This window comes from Aquarana catesbeiana, linkage group LG05, assembly GCF_042186555.1.
Source record: "Aquarana catesbeiana isolate 2022-GZ linkage group LG05, ASM4218655v1, whole genome shotgun sequence".
NCBI lineage: Eukaryota > Metazoa > Chordata > Amphibia > Anura > Ranidae > Aquarana > Aquarana catesbeiana.
Genome location: NC_133328.1, coordinates 266468991 through 266492831, shown reverse-complemented (window position 1 = coordinate 266492831; position 23841 = coordinate 266468991). Strand labels below are relative to the sequence as shown.

Below are 23841 nucleotides of genomic sequence, written 5' to 3'. Positions count from 1 at the left end.
CTTCTAAATGTTGCACATAAAATGCCAGGACAGTTCAACCCCCCCCCCCCAAATGACAGTAGAGACCCCAAGCTATTTGCTGATAGGCATGTTGACTCCATGGAATATTTTATATTTTGTCACAAGTTGCGGGAAAATAACTTTTTTTTTTTTTGCACAATTCGTCACTAAATGATATATTGCTCAAACATGCCATGGACATATGTGAAATTACACCCCATAATACATTCTGCGGCTTCTCCTGAGTACGGGGATACCACATGTGTGACCCTTTCTGGGAGCCTAGCCGTGTACAGTACAGATTGGTTTTTGGGGTCCTGTACACAGCTAGGCTACCAAAAAGTCTCACACATTTGGTATCCCCATACTCAGGAGAAGCAGCAGAATGTATTTTGGGGTGTAATTCCACACATAACCATGGCATATGTGAACAATATATAATTTAGTGACAACTTTGTGTAATTTATTTATTTTTTGGTCATTTTTCAATCACTCATGACAAAAAAAAAAATATTCAATGGGCTCAACATGCCTCTAAGCAATCTCCTTGGGGTGTCTACTTTCCAAAATAGGGTCATTTGGGGGGGGGGGGTTGTACTGCCCTGCCATTTTAGCACCTCCAGAAATCAGATAGGCAGTCAAACTAAAAGCTGCTTGAATTCCAGAAAATGTACCATAGTTTGTAGACGCTACAACTTTTGCGCAAACCAATAAATATACGCTTATTGATATTTTTTTTTTACCAAAGACTTGTGGCTGAATACATTTTGGCCTAAATGTATGACTAAAATTGAGTGTATTGGATTTTTCCTCTAACAAAATGTAGAAAATATAATTTTTGTTCAAAATTTTCTGACTTTTTCCGTTTAGATTTTCCGTTTATATTGCAAAAAATAAAAATCGCAGAGGCAAATACCATCAAAAGAAAGCTCTATTTGAGGGAAAAAAAGGACGCAAATTTCGTTTGGGTACAACATTGCATGACCGCACAATTACCAGTTAAAACAGCGCAGTGCCAAATTGTAAAAAATGCTCTGGTCATTGAGTAGCCTAATCTTCTGGGGCTGAAGTGGTTAAAGGGTATCCTGTATTTATAGACATCACTGATTTCATTTCAGAGCATCTTACTCCTGATGATTGGCATGAGCCATGAAACGTGCGTCGAGTATACATCGAACCGATGCCCAGACAAGTTTGGCTCACCATGAGCAATTGTTTATGTTAATTGAACTATTATGAACGGATGAGTGTTTTTATGTAACCATACCGCTAATTATGTTGTATTTTATTTTGTATAATAACTACAGTGCCTTGCAAAAGTATTCACCTCCCCTTGGCTTTTTACCTATTTTGTTACATTACAGCCTTTAGTTCAATGTTTTTTTAATCTGAATTATGTGTGATGGATCAGAACACAATAGTCTAAGTTGGTGAAGTAAAATTAGAAAAAAATATACATAAAACTATTTTTCAGAAATAAAAAACTGATAATTTGCATGTGCGTATGTATTCACCCCCTTAGTTATGAAGCCCATAAAAAGCTCTGGTGCAACCAATTACCTTCAGAAGTCACATAATTAGTGAAATGATTTCCACCTGTGTGCAATCTAAGTGTCACATGATCTGTCATTACATACCTTTTTGAAAGGCCCCAGAGGCTGCAACACCTTAGCAAGAGGCACCACTAACCAAACACTGCCATGAAGACCAAGGAACTCTCCAAACAAATAAGGGACAGTGTTGTTGAGAAGTACAAGTCAGGGTTAGGTTATAAAAAAAATCCAAAGCTTTGATGATCCCTAGGAGCACCATCAAATCTATCATAACCAAAAATGGAAAAAACATGGCACAACAGCAAACCTGCCAAGAGACGGCCGCACACCAAAACTCACGGACCAGGCAAGGAGGGCATTAATCAGAGAGGCAGCACAGAGACCTAAGGTAACCCTGGAGGAGCTGCAGAGTTCCACAGCAGAGACGGGAGTATCTATACATAGGACGACAATAAGCCGTACGCTCCATAGAGTTGGGCTTTATGGCAGAGTGGCCAGAAGAAAGCCATTACTTTCAGCAAAAAACAAAATGGCATGTTTTGAGTTTGCGAAAAGGCATGTGGGAGACTCCCAAAATGGAGAAAGGTGCTCTGGTCTGATGAGACTAAAATTTTACTTTTTGGCCAAAGAAAACGCTATGTCTGGCGCAAACCCAACACATCACATCACCCATCCCCACAGTGAAACATGGTGGTGGCAGCATCATGCTGTGGGGAGGTTTTTCAGCAGTCAGGGCTGGGAAACTGGTCGGAGTTGAGGGAAAGATGGATGGTGCTAAATACAGGGATATGCTTGGGCAAAACCTGTACCACTCTGTGTGTGATTTGAGGCTAGGACGGAGGTTCACCTTCCAGAAGGACAATGACCCCAAACAGACTGCTAAAGCAACAATTGAGTGGTTTAAGTGGAAACATGTAAATGTGTTGGAATGGCCTAGTCAAAGCCAAGACCTCAATCCAACAGAAAATCTGTGGTCAGACTTAAAGATTGCTGTTCACAAGCACAAACCATCCAACTTGAAGGAGCTGGAGCAGTTTTGCAAAGAGGAATGGGCAAAAATCCCAGTGGTAAGATGTGGCAAGCTAATAGAGACTTATCCAAGGGGGTGAATAGTTATGCACATTGACTTTTTCTGTTATTTTGTCCTATTTGTTGTTTGCTTCACAATAAAAAAAAAAAACATCTTCGAAGTTGTGGGCATGTTCTGTAAATTAAATTATGCAAATCCTCAAACAATCCATGTTAATTCCAGGTTGTGAGGCAACAAAACACGAAAAATGCCAAGAGGGTGAATACTTTTGCAAGGCACTGTAAATGGTAATGGAAGCATGACATACATTGTTATGTGTTTTCGTAACACACGCTTTTTTATTACAGGTTGTCATGCATTTGGAAACAGGCAGATGTGAATGAATGATAATGTCCAGCGGATTCGATGTCAGCGGGGATACCCGCGATCGTCTCACGGAGAGGAAGAACGGGGAAATGATGATGTAAACACACATTTCCCCATTCTGCCTAGAGACAGGACACTGATCACTGCTCCCTGTGATCGGGAGCGGTGATCAGTGTTGTGTCACATATAGCTACACCCCCCCCACAGTTAGAATCACTCCCTAGGACACACTTAACCCTTGCAGCGCCCCCTCCTGGTTAACCCCTTCACTGCCAGTCACATTTACACAGTAATCAGTACATTTTTAATCGCGCTGATGTCTGTATACATGTGAATGGCGCCAAAGGTGTCCGATGTGTCCGCCATAATGTCACAGTCGCCGCCATTACTAGTAAAAAAAAAAAGTTATTAATAAAAATGCCATAAATCTATCCCCTATTTTGTAGAAGCTATAACTTTTGCGCAAACCAATCAATAAACGCTTATTGCGATTATTTTACCAAAAATATGTGGAAGAATACATATCGGCCTAAACTGAGGAAAAAAAAATTTTATATATTTTTTGGGGATATTTATTATAGTAAAAAATATTGCTATTTTTTCAAAATTGATGCTTTTGTTTATAGCGCAAAAAATAAAAACCGCAGAGGCGATCAAATACCACCAAAAGAAAGCTCTATTTGTGGGAAAAAAGGACGTCAATTTTGTTTGGGTACAGCGTCGCACGACCGTGCAATTGTCAGTTAAAAGGACGCAGTGCCGAATCGCAAAAAACGCTCTGGTCAGGAAGGGGGTAAATTCTTCTGGGCTGAAGCGGTTAAGGACATGTCGGGTGGCACTACAGCTTTCTGCTTTGCCGGCAATAGTTCACACAGCTGTAGGGATGTAGGGAGCTATTTTGGGGGGGTATGTGTTGAGAGGATTTGGGGGGGGGGGATTTGAGGGGTTTGTTCTGGGGGGGGGGATTGGGAGGGTTTGTGCTAGGAGAAGAAATTTGAGGCTTTGCTAGGAGAGGGAATTTGTGCTAGAAGGGGGAATTTCGATGGAGGAGAGCTACAGTCTAAGATCACTGAACTCTGCTGCACAGACTACATTTTAGGGCTTCTTCACACCAGGTGCAGTGAGGTAACGTGCAAAATCGCACATTTTCCTGTACTGCACAAAAAAGTGCTGTTTTTGCAGTTGCATGTGGGTGCCAATATTTCTTAATGACACCCCTTCGCATCTAGCAAATGCTTGTACGTTTGCACTCATTAAAAAATGCAATGTGTGTAAACACACAAAAAAGCGCGTGCTCAGACGCACCTACTGGTGTGAACGAGCCTTCAAACTGGTGTGCCCCGGGACTGTGCATAGTTTCTAAAAGGTGTCTTGACTGAAAAAAGGTTGAAAAACATTGGATTAGAGGGAGCTGTTTTGTAGCCGGATGTACAGTGCATTCAGAAATTATTCACAGCACTTTTTCCACATTTTGTTATGTTACTGTCTTATTTCAAAATGGATTACATTTATTATTTTCCTCAAAACTCTACAAACGATACCCCATGACAACGTGAAAGACATTTTTTGAAATATTTTCAATTTATTAAAAAAAAAACCACATGTATTCACAGCCTTTGCCGTGACACTCAAAATTGAGCTCAGGTGCATCCTTTTTTCACTGATCATCCTTGAGATGTTTCTACAACTTGGAGTCCACCTGTGGTAAATTCAGTGGATGGGACATGGATTTGGAAAAGCACACACTTGTCAATATAAGTTCCCACAGTTAGTGCATGTCAGAGCACAAACCAAGCCATGAAGTCTAAGGAATTGTCTGTAGACATCCGAGCCAGGATTGTATAGAGGCACAGATCTGGCGAAGGGTACAGAGAAATTTCTGCAGCATTGAAGGTTCCAATGAGCACAGTGGCCGTCATCATCCGTAAATGGAATAAGTTTGAAACCACCAGGACTCTTCCTAGAGCGGGCCGCCCAGCTAAATTGAACAATCGGGGAGAAGGGTCTTAGTCAGGGAGGTGACCAAGAACCTCATGGTCACTCTGACAGAGTGTATTAAGTATTAATACACTAAGTATTAAGTTAGTGTATTAAAGCGGTTGTATACCTTTATTTTTTTTTTACCCATAGGTAAGCCTATAAGAAGGCTTACCTGCAGGTAAAATGAATATCTCCTAAACCTGTACGGTTTAGGAGATATTCACTTTACATGCAGCCAATGACGTCAGTGGCGCATGCACTGTGAAGGCCCGGCTGAAGGTCCAGAAGGCGCTGCCGGACCTTGCCGGAAAGCAGGGGCGAACTGACCATTGAGCCACTTGGGCACTGCCCGAGGGCCCTGGGCCACTAGGGGGCCCCATCAGGGTTGCCAGCCTCAGTAAAACCAGGGACAGTATGTATAAATCTGTGTTGTTTCTACATCTGTCTGTGTATACTGTGTGTACATGTATGTGTATACTGTGTGATTGTATAGTGTGTGTGTGTGTGTGTGTGTGTATACAGTGTATACTGTGTGTACATAATCTCTGACTGCCTGGGGGCCCCATAATCTCCTATTGCCCGGGGGCCCCATGAGTTATCAGTCCGCCCCTGCCGTAAAGGATATTCCCATGCACATGCCGGGGAGTGACGTCATCGCGGCTCCAGCCACTCACAGCGCCAGAGCCGCGAACCTGGAAGAAACGCAGAGGGCAAAATGTCAGCTCCCTCGGCGTGGATCAGGATACAATATGGGGACCTTGTTCTAAGGTATTTCATAATGAGTTAGTATGTGGTGCATACTAGCTCATTATGTCTTTGCCTTTGTGGTTTTTTTTTCCACATGCGGGTATACAACCGCTTTAATATATGGGAATTTGATAAGTGATCTGCCTATGTAAATGTGGGTGTTCCTAATCTTTGACTATAACAAACTTGTTTTTATGTAAAGTACGATGATGTGTCTGTTTTATGGAGCTGTGCTGGGACTGTTGCTAAAATAGTGGAGGAGGAGTAACTGGAAGGAGTGGCTGGTGTGACTACAGTCCCAAAGAGCTTCTTGGTGAAACCGTTACTGAGAGAGCACAGATCACTAAGGAGTATATGGCTTATGTGATTTTCTGTAAACGAAGAGGTCCTATATTCCAGGTGAGATCACACCTGAAAGTCACGGTTGGTGGAAGTGTTTCACGGTGTGGCACACATGCAAAAACAGTTATAGGAGCGTGTGCGCTTAGGTCTCTGTACTGTAACGCTGCCCTAATCGAAAATCCACATCTGTATAGATCACGAGGCCACCAAATACTATTCATAGTTAAGTAACTTTATTATGAGGCAATGTCAATACATTTTTTTTCAATCAAGCAAGGCTCACTATATACTTCTTGCACCTTAGTTCCCCATGACATTGCGAGAAAAGCGTTGGTGTGTTAAGCTTCTAGTCCACAAAATGTAAAGATAATGGACACTGGTGTCCCCCAGTGGGAGTCAAATAAGCTTAAGGGAAGTAACAGCCGCTATTGAGTGCCCGGAAATGACGTAGACCAATGACATAGCCTGGAACACGGAAGTGACATGGCTGAAGCTCTAATACTAAGGAAGAACCTCTGCTTGAGGCATTCACAGCAATGGAAGCCCTCTGGACAGCATGGAAGAGAGGAGGAGGAGGAGGGAGAAGCAGTTGCCTAGGCAATGTGTATCTGTGATTTTCTTTCCTTCTACACATGGTGGAAAGAAAATCAATTAATCTATGGCTTGCCTTAGACTGTTGGATGAGTTGAATTCTTGCTTACCCCTCTGGCTGCTGTGTTTTCTCGCACCAGCAACCAGCAACCACCACCACCACCACCACCTTGCATGTCTTGTAGCTATATATGAGCCAGTGGGAGGAACCACAGTGGCTGGAAGAGGAGTAAGTATTCTACGATGTTGTAAAGCGCTGCGCAAACTGTTTGTGCTATATAAATCCTGTATAATAATAATAATAAATCATTTGGTTTTTGTTTTGTTTTTGTTTGTTTTTTTTGTTTTATGACTTCAAACCCCCAAACATTATATATTTTTTTCTAACACCCTAGAGAATAAAATGGCAGTCGTTGCAATACTTTTTGTCACACCGTATTTGCTCAGCGATCTTACAAATGATTTTTTAAATGAAAAAATAAGACAACAGTAAAGTTAGCCCGATTTTTTTTTTTATATTGTGAAAGAAAATGTTTAATACACATTAGGGATGGAGGCTTGCCACTGCTATAATCAGGTTGTGTCAGGTCGCATTATTATATTGCCAAATAGGGTAGAAGACACCTACTTTCCTAGTGACCTGCCACACCTTAACCACTTAAAGTGGATGTAAACCCGAAATTTTTTTTTTTTTTTTTTTAATGTCATAATGTAGAGTATAAGATTTCCTATCATTTGAGCCCAATCTTACCACAAAGAGTTAATCCAGCTCTCAGCAATCCTCTTTTATTGCTCAGTGAGATAAATCTTGACAAACAGAGAAAAACTTTGTCAAATCCTCCCCTTGCTGTGAGTGACAGGTGATTTACATATCTCGTGCACCAGCCTAAGACATGCATTATTTTTTAATTCCCACCCCCACTCCTTTCTTCAGCAACTCTGCAAGGATTGGCTGTTCCACACCTCAGCATGATTTGGCATGCTGAAGTCATGTGGTTACTTTCCTGTCTTTTCACTGGATGTTAGAGATCATAGCAGAAGTTCGGTGTAAGAAATACACAGGAGAAAATGCATATTGACAAGGGGAGTGCAGAGGTGGGCGGGGAGTCTACTGACATCACGACTCCACCCACCGAGCTCCAGACAGAAGACCCACCCACAGAATATGCAGTTTTTCGGGTCTCATAACAGACAGAGGGGAGACATTTGACAGGTAAAGATACATGCAGGAGGCATGTATATCCTTATAGATAACACCTATGGCAGTAGTTTAGAAAGGATGACATTGGGTTTACATTCACTTTAAGGACCAAGCCTCTTTCTGAGATTTGTTGTTTACAAGTTAAAAAAAGGTTCTTTGCTAGAAAATTACTTAGAACCCATAACAGTATATTATATTATATTTTATTCATTTTTTTCCTAACACCCTAGAGAATAAAATGGCGGTTGTTGCAATACTTTGTCACATCGTATTTGCGCAGTGGTCTTACAAGCGCACTTTTTTTGGGAAAAAATTCACTTTTTTGAATTAAAAAAATAAGACCACAGTAAAGTTAGCCCAATTTTTTTTTACATTGTGAAAGATGTTACGCCGAGTAAATTGATATCCAACATGTCACGCTTCAAAATTGCTCCCGCTTGAGGAATGGCGACAAACTTTTACCCTTGAAATTCTTCATAGGCGACGTTTAAAAAAATTCTACAGGTTGCATGTTTTGAGTTACAGAGGAGGTCTAGGGCTAGAATTATTTCTCTTGCTCTAATGATCGTGATAATACCTCACATGTGTGGTTTGAACACAGTTTTCATATGCGGGCGCTGCTCATTTATTTTATCTTTTTATTTTTACATTGTTCTGTGTAAAAAAAAAAAAAAAAAAAATTGGGCCACTTTTATTCCTATTACAAGGAATGTAAACATCCCTTGTAATAGAAAAAAAGCATGACAGGACCTCTTAAATATGAGATCTGGGGTCAAAAAGACCTCAGATCTCATATTTACACTAAAATGCAATTTAAAAAAAAATGTCCCTTCAAGAGCATCGGGCGGAAGTGACGTTTTGTCGTTGCTTCCGCCCTGCAATGATATGGAGACGGGTGGGGGCCATCTTCCCCTCATTCGTCTCCATGTCAGGCTAGGGAGAGCATCCGATCGCCTCCGCCACTACCGACGGCTCTGGTAAGCACGGAGGGCACTGGAGAAGTGATCTTGCAGCGAATCCGCCACAGAGACCACTTTTATCTTGAAGCAGACCGCCCTGCTGAAGAAGAGGATACCGGGGTTATGGTAGCTAGCTGCTACCATAACAACGGCAATCCTCTTCAAAATAGCAACGTAAAACGACGGCGGGCGGTCCGGAAGTGGATATGAAACATGGGCAGCTAGGTTAAACGCCCACGGCTCCCCCTTCACCTGTTGGGATCTTGAGGTGGTTATAGGAGTGCAGCCACAGTGGAATCCTTATCCTGTATGTTTCTTAACACAATGTGAGTTTGACCATTGTAGTGTTTTTAACTTTTACCATATTAAAGCAGAGTTACACTAGGGCGGCTTTGCGCTCTCTTTTTTTTGTTTTATGTATAAAATATAGGATACCTAAAATTAATATATAAAAAGTTTCTTCAACCTTGAAACAGAAAATTAAACATTGAATAATAGGACACTTAGCTGTCCAGGGATTCAGCGCGGTCCCCAATCGAGCCGAATCTTTGGCCATCTTCGGGTCCAGGCGCCGGCAAGTTTACTTTGGGAAGCCAGCTGTGACTGCTTGCGACTGTGTGCAGTGGGAAGCTATCTGTATACTAAACATGTAACATGTCCCAATAGGCTTTGGGGGGGGAGGATGGGGGCCTAACTTCCACTCAGATTGTCGTGGCGCTCTCTGACCTGAAGTGGCAGCAGGTACCTGTCAAAATCCAGTAACTACTCCCCCCCAAACAAAAAATAAGTTCCAAAACTTAAGGGGGGGGCAGTTCGGGAGTAGGCAGACAAAAGGAACATCCCTTTTGGGTGAAGTTTCCAGCATTAGGTTATAACAGCGTCAAGCACTACAGGGGTTTATCAGATTTTTCAAGCCAAATAATTATTAATATATGTTGTATCTGAATGAAGCAACTATCCAAGGATACCTACCGCCCCATGCCAGCCAAGACGATCTTCAGGCACATGCAGTTCTGGAAAAACATTTCTCAAGTACCAATCAAAACTCTTGCACTGTAGTCTCTCTCTGAGTAGTTTACGTTCAGAAATATCTCCATATTTTTCCTGTAGTACAATAAATGCAAAAAACGTTTTAGCTTTTACAGTAACAAATTGCAAGATGACTCTTGATCAATTTTTATGTAGTAAATATACTATTTTATCTTTATCCATTAGTTTATACAACGCAGAAATAGGTCAATGTAACTGTGCTGCAGGCCTAAAAATAAACCCTTGTGAATAAGAGCTACAGTATTCAATTAGAGTGAGGGATAACATTAGCCAAAAACTACAAAACATAAGACAATGGTATATGCAAGTTGTAGGGAAAGAGAAATCTGCCGATTTAAAAACATAACAAAATACAATCACTAGTAAAGTGTGCCTGTTCTTTAAATGGATTATTCAAAAGCTGTGTAATATTTACTTGTGCAAGGTGTGATCATTTAATTCCCGAAATACTCACGGCACTACATAGCACTATGGTGGTGGGTCACACAGCCATTGCCCTAACATGTTCTAATTTGCACTCCCCTGGGTCGCAGACCATTTGACTCTTCACAGAGTAGTAAAATAAATAACATGTGTGTGTGTTGCGCTGTTGGCGGAAAATGAGTGACGGGAATCTGAAGCAGTGGATTAACATCAAATTTTGGTGACAAACGTGCAAATGAAACTTTACCCCTGTAAAAACAAGCTTATGGAGAACATCCCATGCAGAAATCAAGTGTTTTTGAATGGCATAAGCAGTTTAAGGAGGGGCAAGAAGATGACGGAAGAAGTGGGCAGCCGAAAACACAAAGGACGAAATGTGCAAATGTGTATGCTCAGATCGAAGATTGAGTGTGTGCATGACGGCAGAAGAAATGAACATGAACAGAAAAACAGTGTGGCATATTCTAATGTAGGATTTAGGAATGAGAAAAATTTCCACAAAGATGGTGCCTCGAATTTTGACAGAAAATCAGAAACATCAAATTTAATCCGATCTTTTGAAAATCAAACTTTTTTTCTACAGTCCAAGAGGACCAGAGTTATGAGGAACAACTACAAAATAAACATATTCTCTCTGGAGAAGAGGTGCTTAAGAGGGGATACGAACGCAATATACAAATCTCTGAATGGTGACTATTAGTTGGAGAAGACTTTTTAATCTAAGGTCTCTAAAGTAGACATGTGGACACACAGTGAAGTTCGATAAGATGCAATTAAATTTTTACTGTTCAAGCAGTAACGATGTGAAATTCCCTTCCACAGTTTGTGTTAGCTGAGAGTGTAGATAAATTCTAAAACTTCTAGGTTTCTCAGTTAACACAATGTGTAGGGAATATGGAAATTGGTAGCAAACACACACATACTTACAGGTTGACCTGGATGAACCGGTTAGCTTTGTCAACTATGTAACTACGTGTCAGTTTTGCTGCCATTAGTAGCAAGGCTGGTACAAGAAGTTATTTATAGGGATTGGAACTCTATTGATTGAGTAAATTCAAATGAGATCTCTAGAGCTGTGATTTCCAAGTCTCTTGGCTGCTACGAATTATTCCAACCTGCGACTGGAGAAGTGAAATTAGCATTCCTACTTCCTATCACCGCAAACAGCAACAAGAGGAATGACACTGCCAATGAAGGATGGGCTGTGTTATCTCCCGATTTCCTTTGTTTCTGGTTACAGAGGGATGGAAACTAGTACCTGAAGTATAGGTATAAGGGTTTAGGCAGACTGGGCTGCTACAGTTAACACTGCTTATTTCCTATTAGCAAAGTGTGCCCTTTCCTTAAAACAGATAAATCAGAATTACCGTATATACTGGAGTATAAGTCGTTCCGAGTATAAGTCGAGGCCCTAATTTACCACAAAAAAATGGGAAAAACGTATTGACCCGAGTATAAGACGAGGGTGAGAAATGCACAGCTACTGTAAGTGGAAAAGAGGGTCAACAATGCCCATTTGCAGCCTCACTGTGCCCATTTGCATGCCTCACTGTGCCCATTTGCAGTCATAGGTCCCCCGAACTTCAAACTCGGTAGTTAAGGGTTCCTAGATGCCCCCTAGCTGCAGCCAAAATTTGGGGTCTCTGAACCCAAAGGGTCCCAAAATGACATTGCTGCAGATGGACACAGTTGACTGAATTTGGGGCCCCGTATCTTGGGGCCACTTAGTGCTAAGAACCCCAAATTTGGTGTGCAAACCCAGTGGAACTAGCACCATAAAATATCCAAAGCTGGGGTTTCTAGCACCAAGTGGCCCCGAGATACAGGGCCCCAAAAATCAGTTCAGAAAATGTCAAGCACTTTTCTGTAGCAGAGAATGACATTTTCCGAACTGGCTTTGGGGCCCCGTATCTCGGGGCCACTTAGTGCTAGGAACTCCATCTTTGGATATGTTATGGTACCAGTTCCACTGGGTTTGCACACCAAATTTGGGGTTCCTAGCACTAAGTGGCCCTGAGATACGGGGCCCCAAATTCGGTTCAGAAAATGTCAAGCACTTTTCTGCAGCAAAGAATGACATTTTCTGAACCGATTTTGGGGCCCCGTATCTCGGGGCCACTTAGTGCTAGGAACCCCAAAGTCGGTTCGGAAAATGAAATTTTTTGCTGCAGAAAAGTGCTTGACTCGAGTATAAGTCGAGGGGGGCACTTTCAGCACAAAAAAAAGTGCTGAAAAACTCGACTTATACTCGAGTATATACGGTATGCTTTTTTTATTTTATCGTAAATTGTAATTCCAACAAATATAACTAACCATTGTCCACACCAGACAGCAACCCTCAAAAATCTCCTTAGACATATTACTTATGCAGACCATACATGGGTCGATTTTCAAAAGAATTTTCTTTCGAAAATCTTATCTAAGAATTTTCGTTGTTATTTCGTACCATTTGTGGGCTGCAGCAACAGCTGATTTTCGTGTGGCCATAGAATTTGAGTAATCGGACATGGAATTTTTTTGAAAATTGAACGATTTTCTAATCAATGATGGGAGAATCGTGCGAGAAAACGGAAAATTGTATACTCACCTTTCCGTCATTTTCCTTTCCTGTTGCATCTTCATGGCAGCATACACCTTTGGGTTGTGGCTCTGCCTCCGCAACCTGATAGGACCGTGTAGCTATTAAGCCCTGAGAGGACCCCCGCCCCAGTATTCTCAGTATATATATCTCACCTCAGATGGGTGGGCATCTGTATGCTGCCATGAAGATGCAACAGGAAAGGAAAATCATGGAAAGGCGAGTATACAATTTTCCGTTTTCCTGTCGCATCATGGCAGCATACTCCTTTGGGGAATAACTCGCAAACTGGGTGGGTATGAGCAGAAGATAAGTTTTATTTACAAGGAATAGAAGTTTTGGACTGTATAATTGCCCTCCCGAATTGTACCGTGGACAACCTAGCGGAGTCCAATATGTAATGTGATATAAAGGTGTTTTTTTAAAAACCAGGTAGCTGCTCTGCAAATGGTTTCCGAAGACAACCTGCAGTAGGCCGCCCAGGAGGTCGCCATTGCCCTTGTGGAATGTGCCCTCAAGCCCTCAGGTATTTGCGCTTGATTAGATGAGTAGGCCTTTTTAATGATCTTCACCAACCATGTTGTGATGGTGCGAGAGGTCGCCGCTTGCCCTCTCCTAAAGCCATGTGGGATGACTAGGAGATTCTCTGTCTTCCTAAGGTTGCTGGTTGCCGAGAGGTACGCCAAGATATTGGTCTTTACATTGAGCGGATGTGGGTCACCTTGTTCTGTAGAGAGAGCAGGAAGGCTTATCTCTTGGTTAAAGTGAAAGGAGGATGACACCTTCGGGATGAAGCGATCTGATGGTTTTAAGACTACCTTGTCTGGATAGATGATTAGATATGGTTCCTTCACCAGTAGGGCCAGCATTTCCGAGACTCTTTTATCCAATGTTTTTGCGATGAGGAAGGTGACCTTGAGTGTTAGGTCCCACAGGGAGATGCCCTCAATCGAAAAGAATGGTTCATGAGATAGGACCTCTAGCACTACCGAAGGGTCCCAAGTCAGGAAGGAAGGTTTTCTTGGAGGCCTTAACTTTAGGCAGGCCCTCTAGAACTGAATGACGAGGGGCTCCTGCGCCCACTTAACTCCTGTCATGGCAGATAAAGCTGACACGTGCACCTTTAGGGTACTTGACCCAAGGCCTTTTTCTAAGCCTAGCTGGAGAAACTCAAGGATCTGAGCGACTGTTGGAGGTGGTGAGTTCCAGGATTCTTGTGCGACTGAAACTTTTCCCATATCCTTCTGTAGGTACTGTTAGTGGTGCATCTTCTAGCTTGAAGAGTGTCTATCACTTTCTGAGAGCAGCCTTGGACTAAGAACCTAGCCCTTTCAATCTTCAGGCTGTCAGGTGCAGCCTTTCCGGAAATGGATGAAGGAGCTGTCCCTGTGAGAGTAAATCCGCTGCTGTCGGGAGCGGCAATGTTTTCGCGGTATTCGGTTAAAAGAGAGTTGTGAACCATGGCCACCTCGGCCAAAAGGGAAGGACTGCTATTACTGTAGACACTGACCTCTTGAGCCTGAGAAGAAACCTTGGTATGAGAGGCGTCGGGGAAGGGGGAGATGTAGCCCAGACGGAAGTTCCAGGCGTGCTGCTGACAGTCCGTGCCCTCAGCCCTCCATGCTGGCGTCTGATGTGACCACCTCCTGGGGGAGGGGAAATATGTGCTTGCATCTCTTCAGGTTGTGTAATCTGGTCCACCACCAGACTGATTGTTTGACTTCCTTTTGGATCGTGATTGGTTGAGACATCGACACACCGTTCCACTGCCTCAAAAATGATGTCTGAAGAGGTCTTGTGTTCCATTGAGCCCATCGGACCATTGGGATGGTTACTGACAGTGATCCCAATATGCTGAGGCACTCTCTGGCTGGGAGTGTGGTAGATAGAAGTAGTCTCTTTGCATTTTGGATCAAAATCGGAATTTTTTCCCCAAGGAAGTTCTATTGTGTTGAGACAAGCATGTAGTTCTGCCCCCAGAAAGACCATTCTCTGAGTGGGCTGTAGATTGCTCTCCCCCCAGTTTATCAGCCATCCAAATTTTTGCAGAGTGGAGGTTAGAATAGTTTGATGGAGTAAGAGGGAAACTTGATTTGCGAGCAGGAGGATGTCGTCCAGATAATGATGGACTCTTAACCCTTGCTCCCTCAGTAAGGCTATCACCGGCAACAAGACTTTGGTGAACATTCCCAAATGGGAGACTTTGAAATTGGAAATGCTGATGGCCTACCGCAAAGCGGAGAAACTTTTGGAATGCAGAGTGAATGGGAATGTGCAGATAACCGTCTTGTAAATTGATGAAAAGCATCCAATTCCCGATGTTTATGGCATGAAGAATTGATTGTAGGCTTTCCATCTTGAACGTCTCCACTAGAGTTGACCGATTGAGATTTTTCAAGTCCAGAACGGGACGCAGGTCCCCTGTCTTTTTCTTCACCAAGAATAAAGGGGAGTAAAACCACTTTCCCCTTTGGGTTAATGGAACTTCCACTATGGCCTGCTTCTGGATTAGACCCTGAACGTATTCCGTTAGTAGCAATCTCTTTTCTGGAGATGTCGGTAGTCTGGTTATACAGAATTGGTCTCTCGGTGGTCGTTTCTTGAACCTCCATTTGTGCCCGAACTGGACAGTAACCACCGTCCATGAGTCCCTTGTTGTTTCTGCCCAGACCTGCTTGAACTTCTTGAGTCTGCCTCCTACTACAGCTGGTTGGGCAAACGAACCTTCAAGAAGACTTTTGGTTCCCACAAACATACCAGTCAAGAAATTTCAACGGAAACTGCCACATGTAATTTGGCCAGAGGTGTAAAAAAGCTCTCTATGACCTTTGGTCTGTGACGCGCACTGTCTGGTGCACATGTTCGGGCGTCGTCTTGGCGGCGATTTAAGGAGGAGGCGATCCTCCTACCTACTGCCACCGTTGCTGAATTGCATATGGTGCCCTGCTCCAGACGTAATCGTTGGCTCTATTAAACCCCAATAAGGTCAGTACATCTCCACTCTGTTCTGGCACTAAGGAAGTTCTGGGATGCACTGCTGCACCCTAAGCAAAAACAAGCGGCTATACATGGGGCTCTTGCTTGTATACTTATAAAGGGAATTCTCATCCTCTGAAGTACCAATCTTGATTTTTAATTCTAATTTGTATGGTGTCTCTAATGTGTATTATTAACTCCCAGCACCAAATGGTTTTCTCTGTATACTAATATTACCCTGGCTTCTTGTATGGCTATATGCCTACAAGCATTTTATTTCTCAAACATATGTGCTCTCTTTTAGGATCAGTTTCTATCCGTAGGGGCTTTGATATATACCAGTACTACACAGTAGCACTGCCCTCTGGCTTCTGTCGTTGGTGTACTAGCGGTTTAACTGCCTTTTGGTGCCTTTGATGTTTCCCTCCCTTCTCTTTGGGCAATAGTATCCTCTTAGGCTTGGCACCTTTGTGGATCTCTCTGCAGCAGCCGTGCTTTTTTACAAATCCGGCCAAATCACACGTGGCAGTTTCCATTGCAATTTCTTGACTGGTATGTTTGTTTTCACTTGACAACGATGCTCATTATCTGACTCCAGACATGATTCTGATGTATGACTTTGTCTCATTATAGAATACCAATACAACAGTTTTACTTCTTATGAAATGCCCCTGAAGAAAGGACTCTACGCAGGTCCAGAAACATGTTGGGCTCAATACTGAAGGATTTGCATCTTTTATCTGCTATGTGATTTTGTTGATATATCATATGCAATCTATTATTGGAGCTGTTTTGCACCACATATATTTTTAAACCAATACATTTATATATTTTCTATTAATTTGTTTTTTAGTTACCTATAAAGTCCCTAGTATTTCTTTGGGGGGTACTTTGTATATAATATTGCTTAAATGGGATGTTGTTAACATATGGGCCTTCTCGGGTGGACTCTTATAAAATTAGTACCTGAGTATTGTGTGTACCTGTGGGCAGTGGGAACACGAGTGCTGTGGGTGCATGTGATGTGCGAGTACCTGTGTATTGTTGAGTATTATGTCAGGAAGCTAGTTGTTAATTTGGACAGGGTATAATCCCCAATCCTCATTAGATTAGTAGGTACGATGCCCGGCGGGTGTGGAGATGCGACTCGGTGTACATCTTGCGGCATGTATGCGTTCCTTGATCATCTGATCGAGGGTGAATACTGCTGTGCAAAATGTAAGCGCATTGTTTCCCTGGAAGCCCAGGTTCTGAATTTAGGGAAGCAACTGTCAGCGCTGAGAAGACCCTCCATACTAAAGAAGAGGCAGGAACATACCCGGCAGGTGCTGGCACAGAGGCGGGTGGAGACAAAGAGGTGCAGGCACTAGAAAAGAGTAGATGGGTGAGTTAGGAAGGTTAGAGGGGAAAGTGCCAGGGAGGCCGATCCTGGGCTGGAACATCCCAACAAGTACGCTCCATTGAGTGACATTGGTGAAACCAGTCAGGGACTAGCACTGCTGGAACTGAGGGAATCCCCTAGCTGCCAGGGGAAGAACCCCTACAGTGAGAGTGGGGGTAGGCGAAAGGAAAGACAGATTTTGGTGGTAGGGGACTCAATTCTTAGAAGGACAGAGAGGGTATTCTGTGACAAAGACCTGAAGCGCCAAACTGTATGCTGTCTACCGGGCGCTCGGGATCGGCACATCACGGATCTGGTGGACAGACTACTGGGAGGGGCTGGGGAAGACCCGGCTGTCACAGTGCACGTTGGCACCAATGACAAAGTCAGAGGCAGATGGAGTGTCCTAAAGAACAATTTTAGGGACCTAGGAGCTAAATTGAGGAAAAGGACCTACAAGGTAGTATTCTCAGAAATACTACCGGTACCTTGAGCCACATCAGAAAGGCAGAGGAAGATTAGGGAAGTAGACAAGAGGATGAGGAGCTGGTGTAGTAAGGAGGGGTTTGGGTTCCTGGAGAACTGGGCCGACTAAAGCACATAAACCCAAGGTAAGTATAATGACAAGTCCTATTTGCAATCTCGGAACACCCAATAAGAGGACAGTGACCGGTCTAAACTGCGTGGCATGTTCACCAATGCCAGGAGCCTGGCGGACAAGATGGAAGAACTAGTGATACCGTTGTACGAGGAGGATTTCGATTTTGTGGGAATTTCAGAGACTTGGTTCAACAGCTCTCATGATTGGCTGGCAAACATTCAAGGGTATTCCCTTTATTGCAGGGATAGAGAGGGTAAAAAGGGGGAGGGGTATGCCTGTATATCAAGAATAATGTACAAGTGAATGTTAGAAATGGGTAGAGCTCCAAAAGGATGAAACTAAGGGGAAAATAATACTGGGAGTATGCTATAGGCCCCCTAACCCTAGGGAGGAGGGGGAGATGGACCTCCTATCACAATCTGGATTAGCAGCAAGGATGTGAAGTGTCATCATAATGGGGGATTTTAATTATCCAGACTGGGCAGAAGGAACCGCGCATTCGTCTAAGGCTCGCCAGAGCTCCTAAATGTCTCGCAGGACAATTTTATGGGTCAGATGGTAGACGCACCAACTAGAAACAAGGTGTTACTAGATCTACTGATTACCAACAATACAGACCTGATCACAGATGTGGAAATAAGGGGCAATTTAGGAAACAGCGATCACAGGTCAATTAGCTTCAGCATAAATCACACAAATAGGAAACATAAGGGGAATACAAAGACATTGCATTTCAAAAGAGCAAACCTCCCCAAACTACGAACCTTGCTAGAAGATATAAATTGGGATAAAATCTTAGGAACAAAGAACACAGAGGAGAGATGGATTTGCTATATATAATGTAGATAGTGGTATTCTAATACACTTGGGGGTTAAGAATATGCATGCATCATACATCCTGGGGGGGGGTACAACTGGGGGGGATCAATGGTGGAGAAGGATCTGGGGGGTTTGGTAGATCACAAGCTCAATAATGGCATGCAATGCCAAGCCGTGGTTTCCAAAGCTAGCAAAGTCCTTTCTTGTATTGGGAGAGGTATGGACTCCAGAGAGAGAGAGAGAGAGAGAGAGAGAGAGAGAGAGAGAGAGAGAGAGAGAATTTTGTACAAATCATTAGTAAGACCTCATCTGGAATATGCAGTTCAGTTTTGGGCACCAGTTCTCAAAAAGGATATGGGGGAACTGGAGACAGTGCAGAGAAGTGCAACCAAACTGATAAAAGGCATGGAGGAGCTCAGCTATGAGAAAAGATTAGAGGAACTGAATCTATTCCCTATTGAGAAGAGGAGATTAAGGGACAAATGCATAAGTGGTCCATACCGTGAACTTAGTGTTGAGTTATTCACTTTCAGGTCATCACAGAGGACAAGGGGCACCCTTTACGTCTAGAGAAAAAAATATTTCATCTCCAAATAAGGAAAGGTTTCTTCACAGGAAGAGCTGTAAAAAATGTGAAATAGACTTCCTCCAGGTGGTTCTGGCAAGCTCAGTAGATTGCTTTAAAAAAGACCTGGATTCTTTCCTAAATGTACACAATATAACTGGGTACCAAACATTTATAGGTAAAGTTGATCCAGGGAAAATCCGATTGCCTCTCAGGGGTTTAGGAATGAATTCTTTCCCCTGCTGTAGCAAATTGGATCATGCTTTGCTGGGGTTTTTTTATTTGTTTCCTCTGGATCAACGGTGGGTATAGGTTTGTGTATATGGGATTTTGTTTTTATTTATTTTTTTGGTTGAACTTGATGGACTTGTGTCGTTTTTCAACCTATGTAACTATACAAAATAGAAAAGCCAAAAATAGTTGTAATTTTCTTGTTCTTTCCTCTCTATTGTTCTGCTTTGTTTTACTGTATTTTATGCTTAACTGCAATGTTTTATTGTTATGTTTTATCATTTTTGCTTTGCAGGTAATTCTTTTATACTTTACGGTTTACTGTGTTTTATTGTTAACCATTTTTTTCTTTGCAGGTACGCCATTCAGCTTCAGCACTGATTTATTTATTCTTGACAGCAACAGAGTTTGCTCTCACAATGCGTAAATCAGTGACTCCAGCGCTGTAGGAGGTGATATCACCACCACAGTTAAAAAAAAGAGCATATATGCCGAAGCATGGGGGCAGGGGTAAAGGGGCGATTTGCTCCTAACATTAGGGGCAGATTATCACCCCCATGTTTCAGCATATATTTTTTACTCTTTTTGGGCACAGATTGCAATAAAAAAAAGTTGTTTTATTGAGTTAATGTTTTATTGTGACCATTGTTTGCTTTTCAGGTACGCCATTCAGCTGCAGAACAGATTTATTTTGACAGAAACAGGGTTTGCTCTCACGTACGTAAATCAGAGACTCCAGCACTGTAGGTGATTTCACCACCACAGTTTAAAAAATAAAAACAGTGCATGTATGCCCATCATTAGAAGCCCATCATTAGAAGTGGAATCTAATGTGGGCATACCCACTGATCAATGTCTTTTTTTGTTAATCCCACAGGCTGCATGAAAAAAAAAAAGAACATTACAATATATTCCCAACAAGGACCAGCAACATACTGGTATGTTGCTGAACTTTGAGTGGTTATACCAGAATGATGCCTGCAGGTTTAGGTAACATTTTGGTTCTTTTCAACCAGCGGTCGACTTTTATGTAAAAGCAATCCTAGCGGCTAATTAGCCACTAGACTGCTTTTACAAGCAGTGAGCGGAAACACTCCCGCTGTCTTCCATGGTTTTCTCAGGCTCTCCTGTCCCACTGAGGAACCCAAGAATGTAGCCGGTGGTTCCGCCAGCTGACAATAGAGCTAATCGGAGACCGGAATGGCTCCAATCATCTCTATTGCCTAAGAAACCAGAAACATGACTTAGGTTTTGCCAGATATAAACAGCGCCATTGGGAAATTTGGAAAGCATCCGATCACAGCAATCTTGGTGTGGTCAGATGCTTTGAGGGCAGAGGAGAGATCTAGAGTCTAATAGACCCCAATTTTTTCATAAAAGAGTACCTGTCACTACCTATTGCTATGATAGGGGATATTTACATTCCCTGTGATAACAATAAAAAATGAAAGGAACAGTGTAAAAGTAAAATAAAAAAGCAAAATTAAAAAAAAAAAAAAAAAAAAAAAAAAAGCACCCCTATCTTCTGATGCTCGCGCACAAAGGCGAACACAAGTGTCGGTCTTGTGTCGTATGTAGACAGCAATTGTATCATGCATTAGAGGTATCACCCCAAACGTCAGATCGAGGGCAGTAAATTTAGCAGTTGATCTCCTCTGTAAATCTAAAGTGGCAACCTGTAAACGCTTTTAAAAATGTAGGTAGTTTGTCGCCGCTGCACGTTTGTGCGCAATTTTAAAGCATGTCGTGTTTGGTATCTACGTAGATCATCTTTTATATTTTACCAAACATTTGGGCAATATAGTGCTTTTTAGTGCATTAAAATTCTAAAAAAGTGTTTTTTTTTCCCCAAAAAATTGTTTAAAAAAAAAAAAAATCGCTGCGCAAATACTGTGTGAAAAAAAAAAAATTGCAACACCTACCATTTTCATCTGTAGGGCCTTTGCTTTAAAAAAAAAATATATGTATCGAAATGTATGTAATCAAATACTGCACGTCAGGTATATCTATGGTATTCAAAACCCCTGTTTTATCTTTTCTTTTGTTTCTCTGAATTGTACTGCAGACACGAATGATATCAATAAAAAAAAAAAATGTTATTTGAAAAAAAATATATATATGTTTTGGGGTTCAAAGTAATTTTCTAGCAAAAAAAAAAATATATATATATTTTTTTCATGTACACAAAAAAAAGTGTCAGAAAGTGGTTAGAAGAGTGGGTGATGTGTGGCATAAGCTTCTAATGTTGTGCATAAAATGCCAGGACAGTTTAACCCCCCCCCCCCAAATGACCCCTTTTTGGAAAGTAGACACCCCAAGCTATTTGCTAAGAGGCATGTTGAGTCCATGGAATATTATATGTTTTGCCACACGTTTCGGGAAAATTACAATGTATTTATTTATTTTTTTACACAAGGTTGTCACTAAATGATATATTGCTCACACATGCCATGGGTATATGTGAAATTACACCCAAAATACATTCTGCTGCTTCTCCCCAGTATGGAGAGACCACGTGTGAGACTTTTTGGGAGCGTAGCCGCATACAGGACCCCGAAAACCAATCACTGCATTCATAAGGGCGTAAAATGATGATTTCAGTTCCTCACTACCCATCACAGTTCCGGAGGCCATGAAATGCCAAGATGGCACAAACCCCCCTCCCCCCCCAAATGACCCCATTTTGGAAAGTAGACACCCCAAGGTATTTGCTAAGAGGCATGATGAATATTTTGCAGCTCTCATTTGTTTAGGAAAATGAAGAAAAGGAAAATGTTTTTTTTTTTCAATTTTCTAAACTTTTTGACAAAAAGCGAGATCTGCAAAATATTGAACATGCCTCTCAGCAAATAGCTTGTTTGTTTCCAAAATGGGGTAATTTGAGGGGGTTTTGTGCTATCTTGGCATTTAATGGCCTCTGAAACCGAAATTTACACCCTTAGAAAGCCTGAAGGCGGTACTTGGTTTTCAGGGTCCTGTACGCAGCTAGAATGACAATAACTCCCACACATGTGGTATCCCTGTACTCAGGAGAAGCAGCAGAATGTATTTTGGGGCGTAATTTCACATATACCCATGGCATGTGTGAGCAATATATCATTTAGTGACAACTTTGTGTACATTTTTTTGGTTATTTTTCAATCAAAAAAAATATTGAATGTGCTCAATATGCCTCTCAGCAAATTCCTTGGGGTGTCTACTTTCCAAAATGGAGTAATTTGGGGGGGGTTTGTACTGCCCTTCCATTATAGCACCTCAAAAAATTAGATGGTCAGTCAAACTAAAAGCTGTGTTAATTTCAGAAAATGTACCCTAGTTTGTAGACCCTATAACTTTTGCACAAACCAATATACGCTTATTGAATTTTTTTTTTACCTGAGACACGTGGCTGAATGCATTTTGGCCTAAATGTATGACTAAAATTTAGTTTATTGTATTTGTTTATAACACATTTTTTTTTCAAAATGTTCGGTCTTTTTTCATTTATAGCGCAAAAGAAACGCAGAGGTGATCCAATACCACCAAGGAAAGCTCTAATTGTGGGGAAAAAAAAGGACGCAAATTTTGTTTTGGCACAGCATTGCATGACCGCGCAATTACCAGTTAAAGCAGCCCAGTGCCAAATTGTAAAAAGTGCTCTGGTCATTAAGGGGGCAAATCCTTCTGGGGCTGAAGTGGTTAAACAATTTACTGAGCTGGCTTAGAACAGTTCCTGAGGAAGTTTATTTCACATTTTCACAACTCTTACTGTAAAAAAATAATAATATGGGGGAGCTTGGCAAACCAGCATAAAATGTTTGCGTATGTAGATTCCTCTTTGAGCATCTGATTGCAAATAATTTACAAGGCCCTTAAAGGCCAAGTTCACTTTTAATTAATAGAAAACATATGCACATATTTTGCAGGTAAACAATATGTATTTATTATTTTATTTTTACATTGGAGCCTGCGGAATATTGCACATATGATCAGTGGATCATGGGTGCAATGTCAGCACTGTACAAGCTTTCAGTATGAAAGCTGGAGGAAGAGTAAATGGTTTATGAGTGTGTTGATCAGCTCACTCGCAGTCCATTGAGAACTACAAGCTGTCTGCCACAGTGGCACAATGTACGTGTCAGAACTATTATAGTTAAGTCATAATGTCTCATCACTAAAATATTTTGAGCATGATGAAATAATGTTCATCTGTGTTAAACCCAAAAATACGGATTTATTTTGCAGTAAATACATTAAAATGTTTATTAATGGGGTGGACAACTACAAGGCAAATAAGGTTTAATGTAGAAAAATGTAAACTAATGCATTTGGGTGACAAAAATATGATTGAAATCTATACACTGATACACTGGGGGGAGAACCTCTGGGGGAATCTAGGATGAAAAAGGACCTGGGGGCCTGGTAGATGATAGGCTCAGTAATGGCATGCAATGCCAAGCTGCTGCTAA

General features: G+C 41.9%; 1 protein-coding gene across 2 annotated transcripts in view; it reads right to left on the bottom strand.

The window, feature by feature from the left end:
* The window catches only part of GALNT4 (polypeptide N-acetylgalactosaminyltransferase 4), a 341135-nt gene that overhangs the window by 81409 nt on the left and 235885 nt on the right, over nucleotides 1–23841 (bottom strand). For both annotated transcript variants that reach the window (XM_073630753.1, XM_073630754.1), the window contains exon 8: nucleotides 9742–9873. In XM_073630753.1, coding sequence (XP_073486854.1) covers nucleotides 9742–9873 — 132 coding nt within the window. The remainder of the gene's footprint in view (nucleotides 1–9741; nucleotides 9874–23841) is intronic.